The sequence below is a fragment of the Egretta garzetta genome, unplaced genomic scaffold (genome assembly GCF_000687185.1).
Source record: "Egretta garzetta isolate BGI_Z169 unplaced genomic scaffold, ASM68718v1 scaffold137, whole genome shotgun sequence".
In the NCBI taxonomy this organism is placed as follows: Eukaryota; Metazoa; Chordata; class Aves; order Pelecaniformes; family Ardeidae; genus Egretta; species Egretta garzetta.
Window position 1 is genome coordinate 209,999 of NW_009260139.1, and position 14,413 is coordinate 224,411.

The window sequence follows — 14,413 nt, forward strand, 5'->3', positions numbered from 1 at the left end:
CTCTGTATGTATAAAAACAATATTGCACTGATGGGAAACATATATTATCATATAAGTCTTCAATGAACAATGTTTAACTGGTCCAGACTGCCTAAATGAGAATGTTTGTGTCACAGACTGATTGGATATGTGGGTTGTAAGCCGTGAAAGAAGATGCTTTCTCCTAAAGAGATGGGCAGCTAGGGAATGATGAGACTGCTAATACTGCGAACCAGGAGGGCATAACAAAGCTCTGGTCTGGAAACCATACAGCTTCACAGAACTGAGTCTGTGATAATCAGTTGTTGGAGGAGGCAAGAAGTACATATGAGCAACAAGGACCTACAGGCATGACTTGGTGTATCTACCTGCCTTCTGGGGTAGAGCTGTTTTGTGACCTGCCAGTTCATGCTATAGGCATAGCTAGTAAGCGACTGTACCTGACAAAATAAGCATGCCCACAGATTGCTGTTGGATAACACTGCCTTGTGCAGGATGTACAGAGTCACTGGAGTATCTCTGTGAGGTGTCATCCTGGATTCAGTCATCCATTACTTTTTTTTTTTTAATGTTGTTGAGCAGCAAATTGGGGTGCAGCACATCACAGTGAAACTAGCTTCCCAAAGGAATAGAAAATGCTCTTTGCTAAAGTATGTGAATGTGCTTTCATCTTTTGCTTGTTTGTTTGTTTGATCAAATATTTATTATTTTGGACATTGGGGAGAAAAAGGGGCTATGAATTTTGATTGCAAAATATTTGTTATCGTTGAAGAAATAAGATCTAAAGGTTTTGAAAATGAAACATAGCAGCCTTATTTCAAGGCTCTCTTCCATGATGCTGTCTTCTATATAAGGCTACATCAACTCAACTTTGAATTGAAGTACATCACTCACCACTTCATACTATCCTTAAATAAAATAAAACAAATCCATAAAAGTTTGGCACCTGAGGACAGCTATGTCATGAAGGAGAGAGCCAATACAGTGTGCGTTTAGGGCCTGACTTACAAGTTCTATGTAACTACACCTATCAAAAATTATTTAGCTTCTATTCAAACTTTAAAACTCTTCCCTGCCTGTTTTAAAAAAGTGCTGTGACAGTATGAAGTGCACTAAACTGTACTATCTTGATACAGGAAAAAAATATGAGGAATCCCCTTGCTTCTTTTGTGAGTTGCTAAGAAACAAAGAAAGACTCTGTTGGTTCATGTCTCATTAGGTCTTCTCTGTTTTAACCTTTACTCTGTATTGCTTTGAAAGTATTTTTTCTTTTTTTTTTTTTTTTGTCACAGTTCGTAGCTGCAAGGCATCATCAGCTAAATACAGATAAAATTGTTGCTTATTAAAGAGTAGCTAAATCACCTCTAAGCAGATTTTGACACAGGGTTTTTTTTCCCCTATATATGAATTATGATTATGACAACCTCTCCACTGGCAGTTAGCATTCATCATAATCCAGGTGGTCTCCTAGAATTCTGTCATTCAAAGCATGGAGAAAATCCTTAGGGTGTTTGCCTGTTCCTTACAAGCAAAGACTATGGGAGCCCGAATAAGTATTTTAACTAGTAATAGTAGCACAAGAAAGTCCATAAAAATGTGTTAATTTCAGGAGGGAGCGCAGCAATAATATAGCTTGGTAGTGCTGCTAGAAAGAGAATATTCACCTCAACAACTTGCCCTGACAAGGGAATTACAAAACAGTACTCCAGAAAATATTTTTTGCTACTTCATTATTAGTTGGCAACATGGTGAAATAGTCAGGAAATCTTCCTTGGGTTTTGTTGCTGCGAAGGAGAATCCAATGTTAACAAATCAAATTTTTGATACTGATAGAAGAGAATTTCATAAACAAATGTGTAGGTTGAGAAGTCACTTGTAAAGCCCTCCATATTGCAGTCACTCACTGCAAAGCCTCAGCTTAGTGTTATCCACGTGTAACGTATCACGGACACAATATGCTTCAGCAAAAAGTTTGGTAGTTATTGAACATACATTACTGCTTTTTGAGATCTTCATAGAAAAAAAAAAGAAAGAAAGCTTGACAGCTTGGTCCCAGATTTGAGTCTGTTAGAAAATGTACATTCAATGTTTGGTCTTCTATTCTTGATAAAAGATCAAGGTTCACTTCTGGGTAAGGAATCAGAGTAAACAAACAAACCATTGTACAGTTGTTTACAATCTAGTTTCCCCCCCCGCCCCGTATATTGTACACACGGTTCATTGTAATACTAAAGCAAAGCACTTGGTATGTAACTGGATTTAACAGACTCCTTATAAGCCCTCAAAAATAGATTCAGTGTTTCTGAAAAGCCCATGTTTTTTTAAGGCCACGATAATCTGCCAAGAGTCATTTTGTCTTTAAAACAGCATAATTAATCTGATGTTTCCACTTCTCAAGTAATTCCTCTTCTTCCTCTCTGTTTCTCACAAGATGACCCAATGCCTCTCACTCTATCTGCATAAACACTGGAGATCTTGAAGGGCTGTCCCCTCACTACTTGCTTGTAGTCGTTGAGATCCAACGTTGTCTTGAACTACATTCACAGCGAAGAAGAACTTTGAGTATAATCTCTGATGAGGAGCGTGTCATACTTTGGGGAGGACGGGATACAGAGAGCTGATTCGGAAACTGGAGAGCTGGGAGATGCACTTCCAGAATCAATGGAGTCTCTAAAAGGAGAAGGAGGAGTTAAAGCTACCAACTCCTCAAGGTCTTGCTTGGCTGATGGGGTCTCTGAAGTGCCTTCTTTGATGCTGCCATTTGAAGGTTTCCTAGCTGACTGCGAAGCGCCATTGACTTCAATGGCAGGAAGCGGTTGGATCTCTGCAAACGTGGTCATCGTTGTAGGGAGCTGGATTTCCCGTGGGATCAGGTATGAAGAGCAGAGAGGAGTGGCCACCATTGTCCCTGGAGTGGCTGTTGAAAGCATCATAGAGTTCAGCTCGCTGATGTTGGCTGTAAAGCGAGTAACCACACTACTGATCTGCTCCATGAGGGAGCCTTGAGAGGAGCTACTTCGCTGAGGAGGCTCAGACTGGAAGGTAGGGGCATCATCTTCTGTTCGACTAACAGAGGCAGTTCTGTGGCTCAAGGTGCTGATAGGCGAGGGAGTCTGCGGTCGGTACTGAGCTGGGTATTGCTCTTCTGCTTCCGAAACCTCATAAAGCGTTTTGGCACTGGCCTCAGGAAATGTAGCGCTGCTACTATGTCGGCTACTATCTGTGCTTTTAGAAAAAGGCTTGATCACTGCAGTTTGATTTGGATTCTCTTTTTTGTTGATGTGGATTGAGAGCCGCTGCCAAAGGTGTGCTCCTCTGCTGCTTTTCTCATTCTGGGCCCAGGAAACTGATTTCCCATTAGAGCTGTAAACAGAAATGAGATAAGATGGTAACTTGCATCAAAGTTAAAAATGTAATCACTGTACCTATACCATGGGTATGTGGTGTCCCAGAGCTTATATTCATCATAAAACTGACTGTAATTTCATTTCTATCTATCCATTGCAGTATAACTATATCTGTAATTTATACCTATATGTTCTAGGAAAACAAGCAGAGTGTGCCAGCTCATTTCACAGGCCGTTTGTGGATCTAGGCATGACCTACTCTGTGCTAATTCATGGCCACCGTTGACGCCTCTGTTGCTGCCCTCAGGACATAGGCAGTGTCCATCCTGAGGGAGGAAGCAGCTTGACGGTTTCCCTTCTATTGGATTGGTGTCAGGAAGAGGGGCTGTGGGACTGAGGGATGCATGGAGGAGCAAGGAAGAGATAAAAGATTGAAGGACATAGGTGAGAGACCTGGACTGGCTGGGTTGGAGAGGGCAGATATGTAGGCTGGCCTGGGAGCATTCAGTAGTAAGGAGCTTGCTGTAGGGTGATGGCCATGGATTCCTGGTATGGGGCAGGGAGTGTAGATTGGGAGATGGAGAAGTGTAGTCTGTTATTGCTAGGAAAAAATTCTGTTTATATCCCAGTGCTTGGAAGTACTGGAGCAATACTCAGAAAGGGGCTATACTGGCTGTGGGTGGAGAGATGCTTCTAATGGGTGACCTCTTCTTCATCAAGGTACTTGGCAAGTTAGCCACTACTAGCTTAAAGAAATTAGTTTTTTCCATTCTCTGGCAAAAATGAGTCCTCTTAGGGTAATTTCTCTTCATATCCCATCACACCCTGCTCTTTATCAAAATTGCTTATTTTCTCCTCTTGCTACCTAAGGAAAGACAGCTGCGGCACTTCTAAACACATAGTATGAAACTCCTTTCCTTTCACATCTTCCTTAGGCTGATGAGCTGGTGTTTATACATACATTAACCTATAGTTCTTGGGATTAAGATAGATCATTAGAAATATTTCTTAGCTGTAACAGACAATGACTTTGAAATGATGTCAACAGGAAAAACATAGTCTTCACATATGAATAGGCATGATTTATATATAAAATGCAACAGAACTTTAAACAACTCACTTTGGTTTCCAAAACATTTGCTACAGCCATTTAGAATTTTTGGAAAGACAACCACATTGGAGACCCTGGCAGAGTATCACAAATTTGTTGTTTGTTTGTTTGCTTTTTAAGCCTGAAATAGATATACTCGCACATGTTAGCCTTCAGCGTAACAGTTTGCAAGACACATAGTTTACTAAACACAGATGACTTTATACCAGCCTTCATGTGGAGGCTTGCCACACACTATCAGCTCTTCCAGTCATCTAAAAAAGATGTCATGTGCTGAGCAAAAAGAAAACTTCCCTGTGGGTTCACATCCATGATTACATTGCATGGAATTACAATGGATCATGTAACACAACATATGCCAACAGCATTCCCCTTCAAAAGCAGCGTGACAGAATCCAGCAGACAAACACAATGTAAACCAGTGGGTATTTTAAGAGAGGCTAGGCTGGGAGGTGATCTGGGTGGGTATATAAGGGCTCACCCCTTTGCTGCAGTGATCACCAGGCTATTATCTGGAATCCTGGAAGTTAACTGTTATGCAACTACCCCCAAAATGTGAGGCAGAACAGACGGTGGCTTGTAACTTGCTGTTCAGGTGATCCCTTCCTTTTGCTGAACCTTGATCAGAGCAAGCAGGAAAAGCAAAACCTAACCTGTGGCACTTACCACTTTTACTCTGCAACTCTGTGGATGTGATTCTGGGCTGAACAGAAGCTGGGACTAACATCTTCCAGAGGAAAACTGTTGCCTCTGAGGACTGTGTGCTCCTCTCACTGGAACACGTACTTGGTGGGTGTTGAGAACTGCTGGAGAGCCCTGGCTCCTTGGTCATGCTGAGTTCTGAGCTCAGTGGGAGCTTAGTGCCAGCAGCAGGAGCTGGATTTGGATTCTTGGGGAGGTGAGATCTTGCCTCTAGTTTTGGTGTGATGACCAGGAGACTTCCTCTCAGCTCCTGCTGGGTGACCTGGGACTCTTAACCTTGATCTGGCAGAAAAAGAGGGCCTAGTTCCAGTCCTGGGTGTCCTACCTGGTGGGGGTCTCTTAACTCCTGCTGAGTTCAGAGCTTAGAGGGGCCTGTGAAAGACCTGCCTGCCACAGAGGCTAAATAAATGCCATTAACATGAAGGATTAGCCAATGGAAATGGAAATGCTTGCCTGAAGAAAAAGGTATGTTCTAGCACCACGCCTGATTTCAGGCACTGTCTTAGTAGAGATGATCAAACCCTACAGTTTTAAGTGTGTACATGAGCACTAAAGGCACATAGACATTTTCAGTTGACTGAAGGTCAGATTGTAAGAGGTTGTGAAGGGAACATGTCGCTGCCTCCCTGGTCACTGTTCAGGAGACAATTATTAAGGAGGGATATGAGGCTGAGGAGCCTGGAAAAAGGAAAAGGATGAAATCTGTGGATGTATCCAGCCCTGGGCAAGAGATGCTGACAGTTAAATCTTCAATGGAGCAGGTGTCACCAACTCCCCTGAATCCCAGTTTGGTTTTGGGTCAGTCAGTCTGATGCACTCATTTACTGACTTTGTGCTGTGCCCAAGAGTAATCAAACTGTATGTGTGCCTCTCACAGAGATCCTAGGGCTCTAAAGGAGACCCAGTGACTGTTTGATGTAAATTTTGTGCAAAAGCCTGGAAGACTTGACCATTATTCATTGCAAATTCCTTGATTTTAAAAAGCCGAATAGGAAGCAAACAGCAATTTATCAGTAACAAATGAACCCTATAGTTAAAATCCTTGTAGTTTGCCCAGCAATAATTGGAATTGTTATCTCAGAAATGTATCATCCACTTTATCATGCTGCACCTACTTACTACTAAGTCAACACTGTGCTGAGGTGTGCAATCATTTATCACCTCTGTGAAAGGAGCACCACTTGTTTTCATATATTAGTATGAAGCTAGGTTACGCATAAATTCCAGTGATAGCACTTTATGATTCTGCTCTAACTGCATATTGCTACTCTGTCAAGTTAACTGGGAACCACTGTGATGCACACAATTTGAAAATAGAGAAATAAAGATAGATCAGACACATAGACTATGATGGCTACCAACGGACTTGTTTACATATATTATGCCCATCTCTGCCATGACCCTTTGATGATGGGAAACATTAGGTCAGTGAAATTTTAGAGTTTTCTTGTGAACAGATTTTGGCTCCCTCACATGAGAACAACAGAATTACACTTTTGAGCTCTCAGAGGGATTCCACTGCTAAGTTTGTCTGAATATTCATTTCTCTACTCCACTCTGCTTTTCTGCTGGCACACTGTACTGAGTAGAGCAGAGCAGAGCACAGTTCAAATCTGGAGAAGAGCAAACTCCACTCAGTCAGTGGCATAATTTCCAACCCAAAATGTTAGCAAAATACTTCGGGTTTTTTTTTTATTTTGGCAAAAAAAACCTTTTACATGGCACATTTTTTGTTTCCTTTCACTACAGGTTAATTATGTTCAGTTTTATGTATGAGAGGGATTTCCTTAGAAACATTCATACTAATTGTTTCTCCAGTTTCTTTACTAAAAGCTGCTTTGATTTTGATAGCTAGGCTTTTTCCCCGCCTGCTAGACCTACTACAATATAACATGCACAATAAATGGAAGTGGTATAAATGAGAGAGCTTTTGAAGTCTCTGATATTTCAAATATTCCCTCTACAGTTGCCCACTTGCTGACAGAATAGCAATTAGTATTGTTTGACATTTTCTTCCCTTACTTAATCTTTTTAGAGTCACTTAAGTTTTGTCTTTAGGGCTTGTTCTGTATTTGTAAGGAATATTAACTGCTTTTTATCCACTTAAGTGTTAAGAAAAATGTTCCCCTCCCTTTAAACATGGGGGTTTTTTTACTATCTAGAATAGATCACTTTGTCCTTTGTTTTGGTTGAGGTAGCAGAAGTTTTGTTTCAGCATTTCATGCTCTGTGGTATGATTGTCTATGAGATGGTGTATAGCTCTGCCACTAGGGTTTCTTTAGCCAGATGCTATTAAAGCAAATGTGCTTTGTGACATGTGATGCATCTTCAAAATGCAGAAAAAATGAAAAACGGGAAGAGGAATTGACAATAACAGCAGCTGAAAACTCTCATATTTTTGCAAGAGTGCCATTTGCATTAATTACCTGAAGTTGCTAAAATTAATTCTGATGATGAGTGCCTAGGGACTAGTATTGGGACAGTTGCTGACAGCATGTGCATTTTAAAAATAAGTCACTTATTCTCTTGTTAATATCTTGAAATGAAGTAGGAAAATCAGTTTAAAATGGTGGAATTTCTTATTTTCTAAGAAAGCTTAGAATAGCTACATCATATCATTTACCAGTGGAAACTGGAATACCAGGGGAATCAATAGTAGAGATTAATACAAAAATTTAAGGGAGTTTTTGTTCTCTATCATGTACCAATATCAGTACCTGAGTCCAGATTTAAAGTGATACAACTGAGAACAGACACTGGACAGTAACTTAATGTATGATCCATTTGCAACCTGCCTTCACATGAATATAATAAGGAATGATTTCAAAATATTCAGTTTATAAGTCCATGCATGAAAGTTCATATTTCAGAACACTGGTCTAATTTTTATTGAGCTAAAATTGGCAACAAGGTTATGCTTAGATGTTTCAATGGCTCAAATAGAATGTTGCACTGAAACTTGAAGTATTATCTTGTTTTTTTAAGAAGCTAATGTAGTTAAGTAATTGCTCACACACTGTGCAGACCAAGTCTGTTTCTTAAGGATGGTCTTCTCCCGTCTTTAAGGGAGAAGTCCTTCTGCCTTATCCACAGAAGCAGCTGGCAAGGTCTGTACTTAACTCAGTCCATACAACTTTCTCTTGTTATTCAAAGTAAATAGTAAGAAGCTGTTGTCCTTTTAGAGTCCTCTGCTGCAACCTTATTAAAGACTCAATGATATAATTACTGTGCCTGAAAAGGATTTGTGTGCTATCTGTAGTTTTAATTAAAAAACTGACTCTTCATAAGGGGTGAGCTGTGCGTGTTCCCGTGATTCATGCAAGCATGGGCACATGTGTATTTGATTTCTCTAGTCTTGTCACTTGAGCCAATCTCAGATCAATATACATTTTGCTTGTAGTGACCCAAGTTCTTCAGCCTTGGGAGAATGCAAGTGCCTTGCAACATGCTAAAATCACTGAAATTAAATAAGTGCTTGAAGTGGCGAACTCCAGTATATCTGTATGAAAAAGTTGTAGTTTTTCCTGGGACTGTAGGATGGCCTGGATGACTTCACACAGTTCTACCACTGTTATGGTTTATGTTATTGCCATTTTGAATAGTTTTTAAGGAAACCTCAGCATGCTTGTGTAATTGTTTCCCTGGATGAAAGGCAATTCTGTCACACACAAATAGTCCGCTAGTGATATATCACTCAAGTCATTTATCTTAAATTACATTCCCACGTTGCTTGTTCTACGGAAATAAATAACAATGAAACACAAAAGAAGAATGATACAAGGACAAAATTCATTTTTTCCTGTCCTGAGTTCTAGAAGTAAACAACACATTTTGCAATTATTTTGCAAAGAGAATTGTTTTCTGTTAACAACAGCAAAGGCATTTAATTATATTAGTCCATGAACTGTAATCTGTTGATACCTCCTTTCCTCATAAAAATCACAGTGGGCATTTATATGAATTACTTTAATCTATAAAGATGAAAGAAACTACAAAATGAGAGAGAGCTGATGGACAGAAACTTTGCCAATGACCTCCCAGTGCAGCCACCAGCGATGCTAATGCTGGCAGCTCTTTCAGCAGCACGCCTGGTTCGAACGGGAAATGAAGTGTCTGGTATCTGAATGAAACATTTCTAGGACGCCTATTATCATGACCCAAAATTCAAAAATTATTTTGATACCAAATGTAACTTCTTTCCTCTATTACTGTGGCCTCATTGCAATTGTTAATTAAGGCAGCTAGTGCTGGGCTTTGCTTCTCTTCTGAAAAATGTCACTTTGAGCAGCTCTGAGCACGTCTCTGCTTCACTGGAGCATCCTATTCACAGGATGGAGAGTGGACAATGGCACCTCTTGAACTGCGAGTTCTGCTTCCTGATGCGCAAAGCTTTAACATTACTTATTCAACATGTTTTTTTCTTTTTTGTAATGGATAATTTCCTAAATGTATGAAAAAGAAACTGGGAAAAATAGAACCATCAGCTTACCCAATCTTGAAATCAGGAGCACAAGCAGTGCACAAGAAAAAACAACGAAAACAAAACAAGAGAAAGATTTAACTCTCCCAGTTGTATCTCCAGAGTCAAGGGCTGATTTGAATTCTATGCTCTGCAAAGAACATACAGTTGGAGGAATTTCACATTTTGGGCATGCCTGATAAATAATTACAGAGGTATTTATGCACGTAGGACTTACCAGCAGAAAAATTACTCTTGTGAATTATTAAGCAATTTCTTTTTTGTTGCATTTAATCAAATCAGAAATTCAAATATGATGCAAGAAATGAAAAAAAAAAAAAATCCTGTGATGCCTGCTTTGTGAAAGCCCCATAAAACATTCCATTTCATAACTGATTTTAGCAGATATACGTGAATGATGCTCACAGGTAATGCAGGCTGTAGAAACTTCTCTTAAACAGAAATAGCTTTACAAAGCATCACACAGTGTACCCATTACGGCTATTTTTATGTCACTTTTCATTTGAAAGATCCCAAGCCATTTGTAAGACTAATATACAATGATAGTCAGGCCCTGATGTGAAAAATATCCACGCTAGGATTGGAACACAAAAATAATATTGCACAAGGGATTTGAGAACATGAGCTGAACTATACTGCCCAGTATGAAATTGCAGAGCATTTTTTAGACTGAAAGGGTGTAAGTGGGATTTGGTCACTATCAAGGGACCTCTTTGTCCCGTGAGATGATGAGATTTTTTCATTATTCACAAACGATCAGACCCCTGTATCTGTCTTTTTCATAGAATCACAGAATCACAGAATGGCAGGGGTTGGAAGGGGCCTCCAGAGATCATCCAGTCCAACCCCCCTGCTAAAGCAGCGTCACCTAGAGCATGTTACACAGGACATTGGCCAGGTGGGTTTTGAATATCTCCCAAAGAAGGAGACTCCACAGCCCCGCTGGGCAGCCTGTCCCAGTGCTCGGTCACCCTCGAAGTAAAGAAGTTCTTCCTCATATTTTTTCCATCTGCAATTCATCCCAGTGACTTCTAGCACTGGTCTGATACTTACTGAGACAGGAGAAGGACACTTACTACCTTCCTTTCTGCAACATCTACGTTCTCTCTGGGAGGTTGCCAGGCTATTCAGTGGCAACTCTACTTAGGTCATGAAATCTGACAAGGACCGACCACTGGCCAGGACACTGTGGCTGGAGACAACAAAACACAGCCATCAAATGCAATTGCACTCTCTGTTAAGCAGCAGGTGTTCTTAACTGTTTGAGTAGGTCTTGCAGCTGACAGTCTTGCTGTGGAACTATTAGACTGACACAGTTTCCAGTCTTTTTGACTGTTAGGGCATCCTCTTTAACAGGAACCTTTTTCTCCTCTCTACTTGACTCAGATCGATTACAGTCTGGAATGCAAACAGATTCTTCACTGTGAAGATATAAAATATAAAAAAGAAGTTTTTCAAGTGTGTATATATATGGCCAGGCAAAACAGAGCTGAATACTGTACAACAAAATACAGTTGTTTGACATTTACATGTACTTTTCTTCTCTTCAAAATGCTCTTATATAGTGACTCCAGACAGCTTTTAAATGAAGAATAAATATCACTGAAGGCAATGCAATGTAGGAAAAAAAAATCAGACAACACACAGACAAGAAACAGAATCCCAGCTGACAAAAAATAACAGGCGTGTAGACATTTTGTACAAGAACCAGCGATGAATGTTCCTGATGTTACTTAAACAGCAGGAGTCCCCCAGGTGTGTGCTATGTGGCGTTATAGTTGATAGACTTATGTACATGAGTGAATATTGTTGTACCCGAGGGGAACATAACACTGTGCAAGTGTTTCACTGAACACCCTCCTGCAATGATAAAATTCACCTGTGATGTAACACTTGGGAAAAGTAGAGGTATAATTTGGTCATGCTGTGCTCTAAGCTTACATTTATAAATACCTTCCAGGGGTTGATCGGGAATGAGTAGATCTTTTAATAAATGGTAAACAAAATGCTTCTTACTTTTAGTAGGATTTAACACAATGATACAATGCTTTTTAAGAGGATAGTTTCATGAAATATTTATAAACATCTGTGACAGACACAGCTTATTCAGTTATTGATGGCAATGTCTTGAGAAATGGATTTTCTGTCCTATGGGAGAGTTCAACATTTGGAAATCTGACTGGACTCAAAATGAGATGAATAGCTGAAATTGCCAAATATTTTGCAGAATTAAATAGCTTGAAATATTTCAAATATTTCAAAATGGCCATATTGAAACAGTTCATCCCAGTAACACTAAAAAAATGTAGTATTTGATATTCATCAAAATTTTGTAACACTGGTCTATAAAGTTATGCAATACATAATGGCCAAAACAAAATTGAAAATAAATACCTAAATTAAACAAAACGGAGAAAGTTATGAAAAAGATGTTGTAAACTCTATTTAAAATGAGCCTGAAACCTTTCCCTAAAACCACTGTAAATCTCAGCACTTACCCCCAAGATATTTTGATTGAGAAGAACCAACATTTTCATATTGAAAATGTTTTCATCAATCAGTTTTTCTCTGCTCTTTTTAAAAGCTCTTTTGATTAGACCTAATGTAACCCCTAATATGTAGTGGGGCCACCATTCCAGAGGAGTTCTGGAGCTGCTTACTCCAAGTTTGAATGAAAGTCTCTCTTCATCTGCTCTGCTGGATTAATGAGTCAGGTGTAAGGTTTCTCCTCCCCAAAGCACCATATTACGACAACATGACACAGGACACGTGGTTTGGATCACTCATATGAACATGGTGCAGGGTTTTTTTGGTGGTCAGATGGAACATAGAAATTGGCAGTGGCCACGTGTTTTCTTTTTTCTTTTTATTTTCTAGACATACTAAATGGGATGCACAGGAATTACAGACAGAGGATCTGGCCTGGCATTGTCCCAGGGCTGCTCCTCTTGTTCACAGACATATCACACTGCCCTAAGGCCACTTGCTGTTTGCTTACCTGGTCATTGTAGCTCTCCCACCATTCCCCATACTCCCTTTTGGGGTGAAACACTCTATTTCCGACTTGTGCGGGGCCAGTCTCCTGCCTTTGTACCTAATAAATCACGACAACAACAGGAGCAAACAGAAAGAAGTGATTGTGTGCTCAGCTTTCTGTGACAGCTGCTGTGCAAAGGGCCATGCACATGAATGCTACTGCAGCAGTGGTGGGGTACAGTGCAAAGCAGCCATGGGAGTGGTGGAATAGCTGCATAAAATCCCAGACCTGTGCTAAAGCAAACAGGGCTATGCAAGAGAGGTGCTCACCATTTTCTGTTTTTTAATGTACAGGAGGAGCTAAAAAATTCTGCAGAATAGATAACATGCTAACCTTTTGTCTTTAATACTTTTTTGGAGTTAGACCAAAATGTTTGGCTAAACAGTTTAAGGGAAACGCCACTTAAATTAAAGATCAGTGAGAAATCAACTAGTGGCCACGGTCTCAATCCTAACAATCTTTTCCTCCGATCCTCCACCTCTGTAACACTTGACCTGTTCCTCTGCTTGTCAAGCACCAGTGTTAGTTGCTTGGGTAAAATTTGGGTGGGCTCTCAGTTCATGTCATGAATGGGCCTTTCTCTCTCCATTAGCAATAAAAGAAGGCTAGATGACTTGCTTTGTAGACATAAAAGTGAAATTTCAAGTGAAAACAACCCAAATCCTAAAGCCCAGTGCAGTACTGTAAGTGTTTTAAATACCATACCTTGCACTTGGATGAAAAATTAACTTGTGTAAACAGTTTAACACTTGGGAACCTAATTAGTCCCTGGATAGGATACCAGGAGAAGACCTGGTCATTGTTTACCCTCTGAAGCACCTAACTGCGATGTGAGCATTGAAGAGGTCTTACGCTGGCTCTCTTCCAGTGGTGAATTTCACCCTAATTGTACAAATTCTTGTGCTAAGTGTTTAAATGCTTTAGTAAAATCTGGGCAAAATGTCTTCAGATGTCTTCTCAAAGAGTTTGGGATATCCCATTCCCACGTGCTATGAGGTGCATTGTGTTTATTTAACACACTTGCGTGGGGAAGCCTGTACATTTTAACACTGCCAACATTAGAGAATAAATGACTTATTTATTGCTTGTCCATTAACCTGATCTAGATAGTAAAACGTACCTTGAAAAGAACCCTGTAAAAGAGAAATAACCTGAGTACACAAAAAGTCAGGCTACTCTTTGGATGCAGTTGTAGTGGATCCTCAGAGGGAGTGCATATTGCATAAATAACTGAGGAAGAAGCTTGCTTAGTGAACCTGAGAGTGAACCGGTTACAGTACAATGAGGTGTGCTCAGTGCAGAGAAGTCCCTTCATTTACAAATTGTAACCTTACTGAAAGGAGGAACAACAGAAGCTTTGTGGACTGGCTACCAAGGCTTTAAGGCAATCCAGAGCGTGGTATATGCAGTGCTCCCAGATAGGCATGAAGCTCGCACAGGACACATACATATTAAATGGAAGTCGATTCCTAGAGCAGAAGAAAAAGTGGAGGGGCTTAGAGAGTAGATAAATTCACTGAAAATACAAAGGAAGTCAAGCTGGATCATACACATTCAGTTAGGGTAGCCAGAGAGAAAGAGCAAAGAGAAAAGTGTGTAGAAACTTGACAGGAAAGAAAAGGAAATAAAGTTGGAGTGAAGGTGTTAGACATCAAAGGAAGTAGAGTTTAGGAAGAGCAGGAAGGAAACACAGTTACATTTAGACCTGATAATCAAAAGAGGTACTATTTGCCCAACATGAGAGAAGGAGAAAAAGT

General features: G+C 40.1%; 1 protein-coding gene across 3 annotated transcripts in view; it reads right to left on the minus strand.

Moving 5' to 3' along the window:
* Positions 1-2,519: 2,519 nt before the first annotated feature.
* The window catches only part of GRM5 (glutamate metabotropic receptor 5), a 267,360-nt gene continuing 255,466 nt past the window's right edge, over positions 2,520-14,413 (minus strand). The window contains exons 8-10 of one of the 3 annotated variants that reach the window (XM_035897101.1): positions 12,618-12,713; positions 10,879-11,040; positions 2,520-3,342 (exon numbers count right to left, since the gene is read on the minus strand). In XM_035897101.1, the coding sequence (XP_035752994.1) occupies positions 2,520-3,342; positions 10,879-11,040; positions 12,618-12,713 (1,081 nt within the window). The remainder of the gene's footprint in view (positions 3,343-10,878; positions 11,041-12,617; positions 12,714-14,413) is intronic. The other 2 variants (XM_035897102.1, XM_035897103.1) reach the window with 2 other exon arrangements.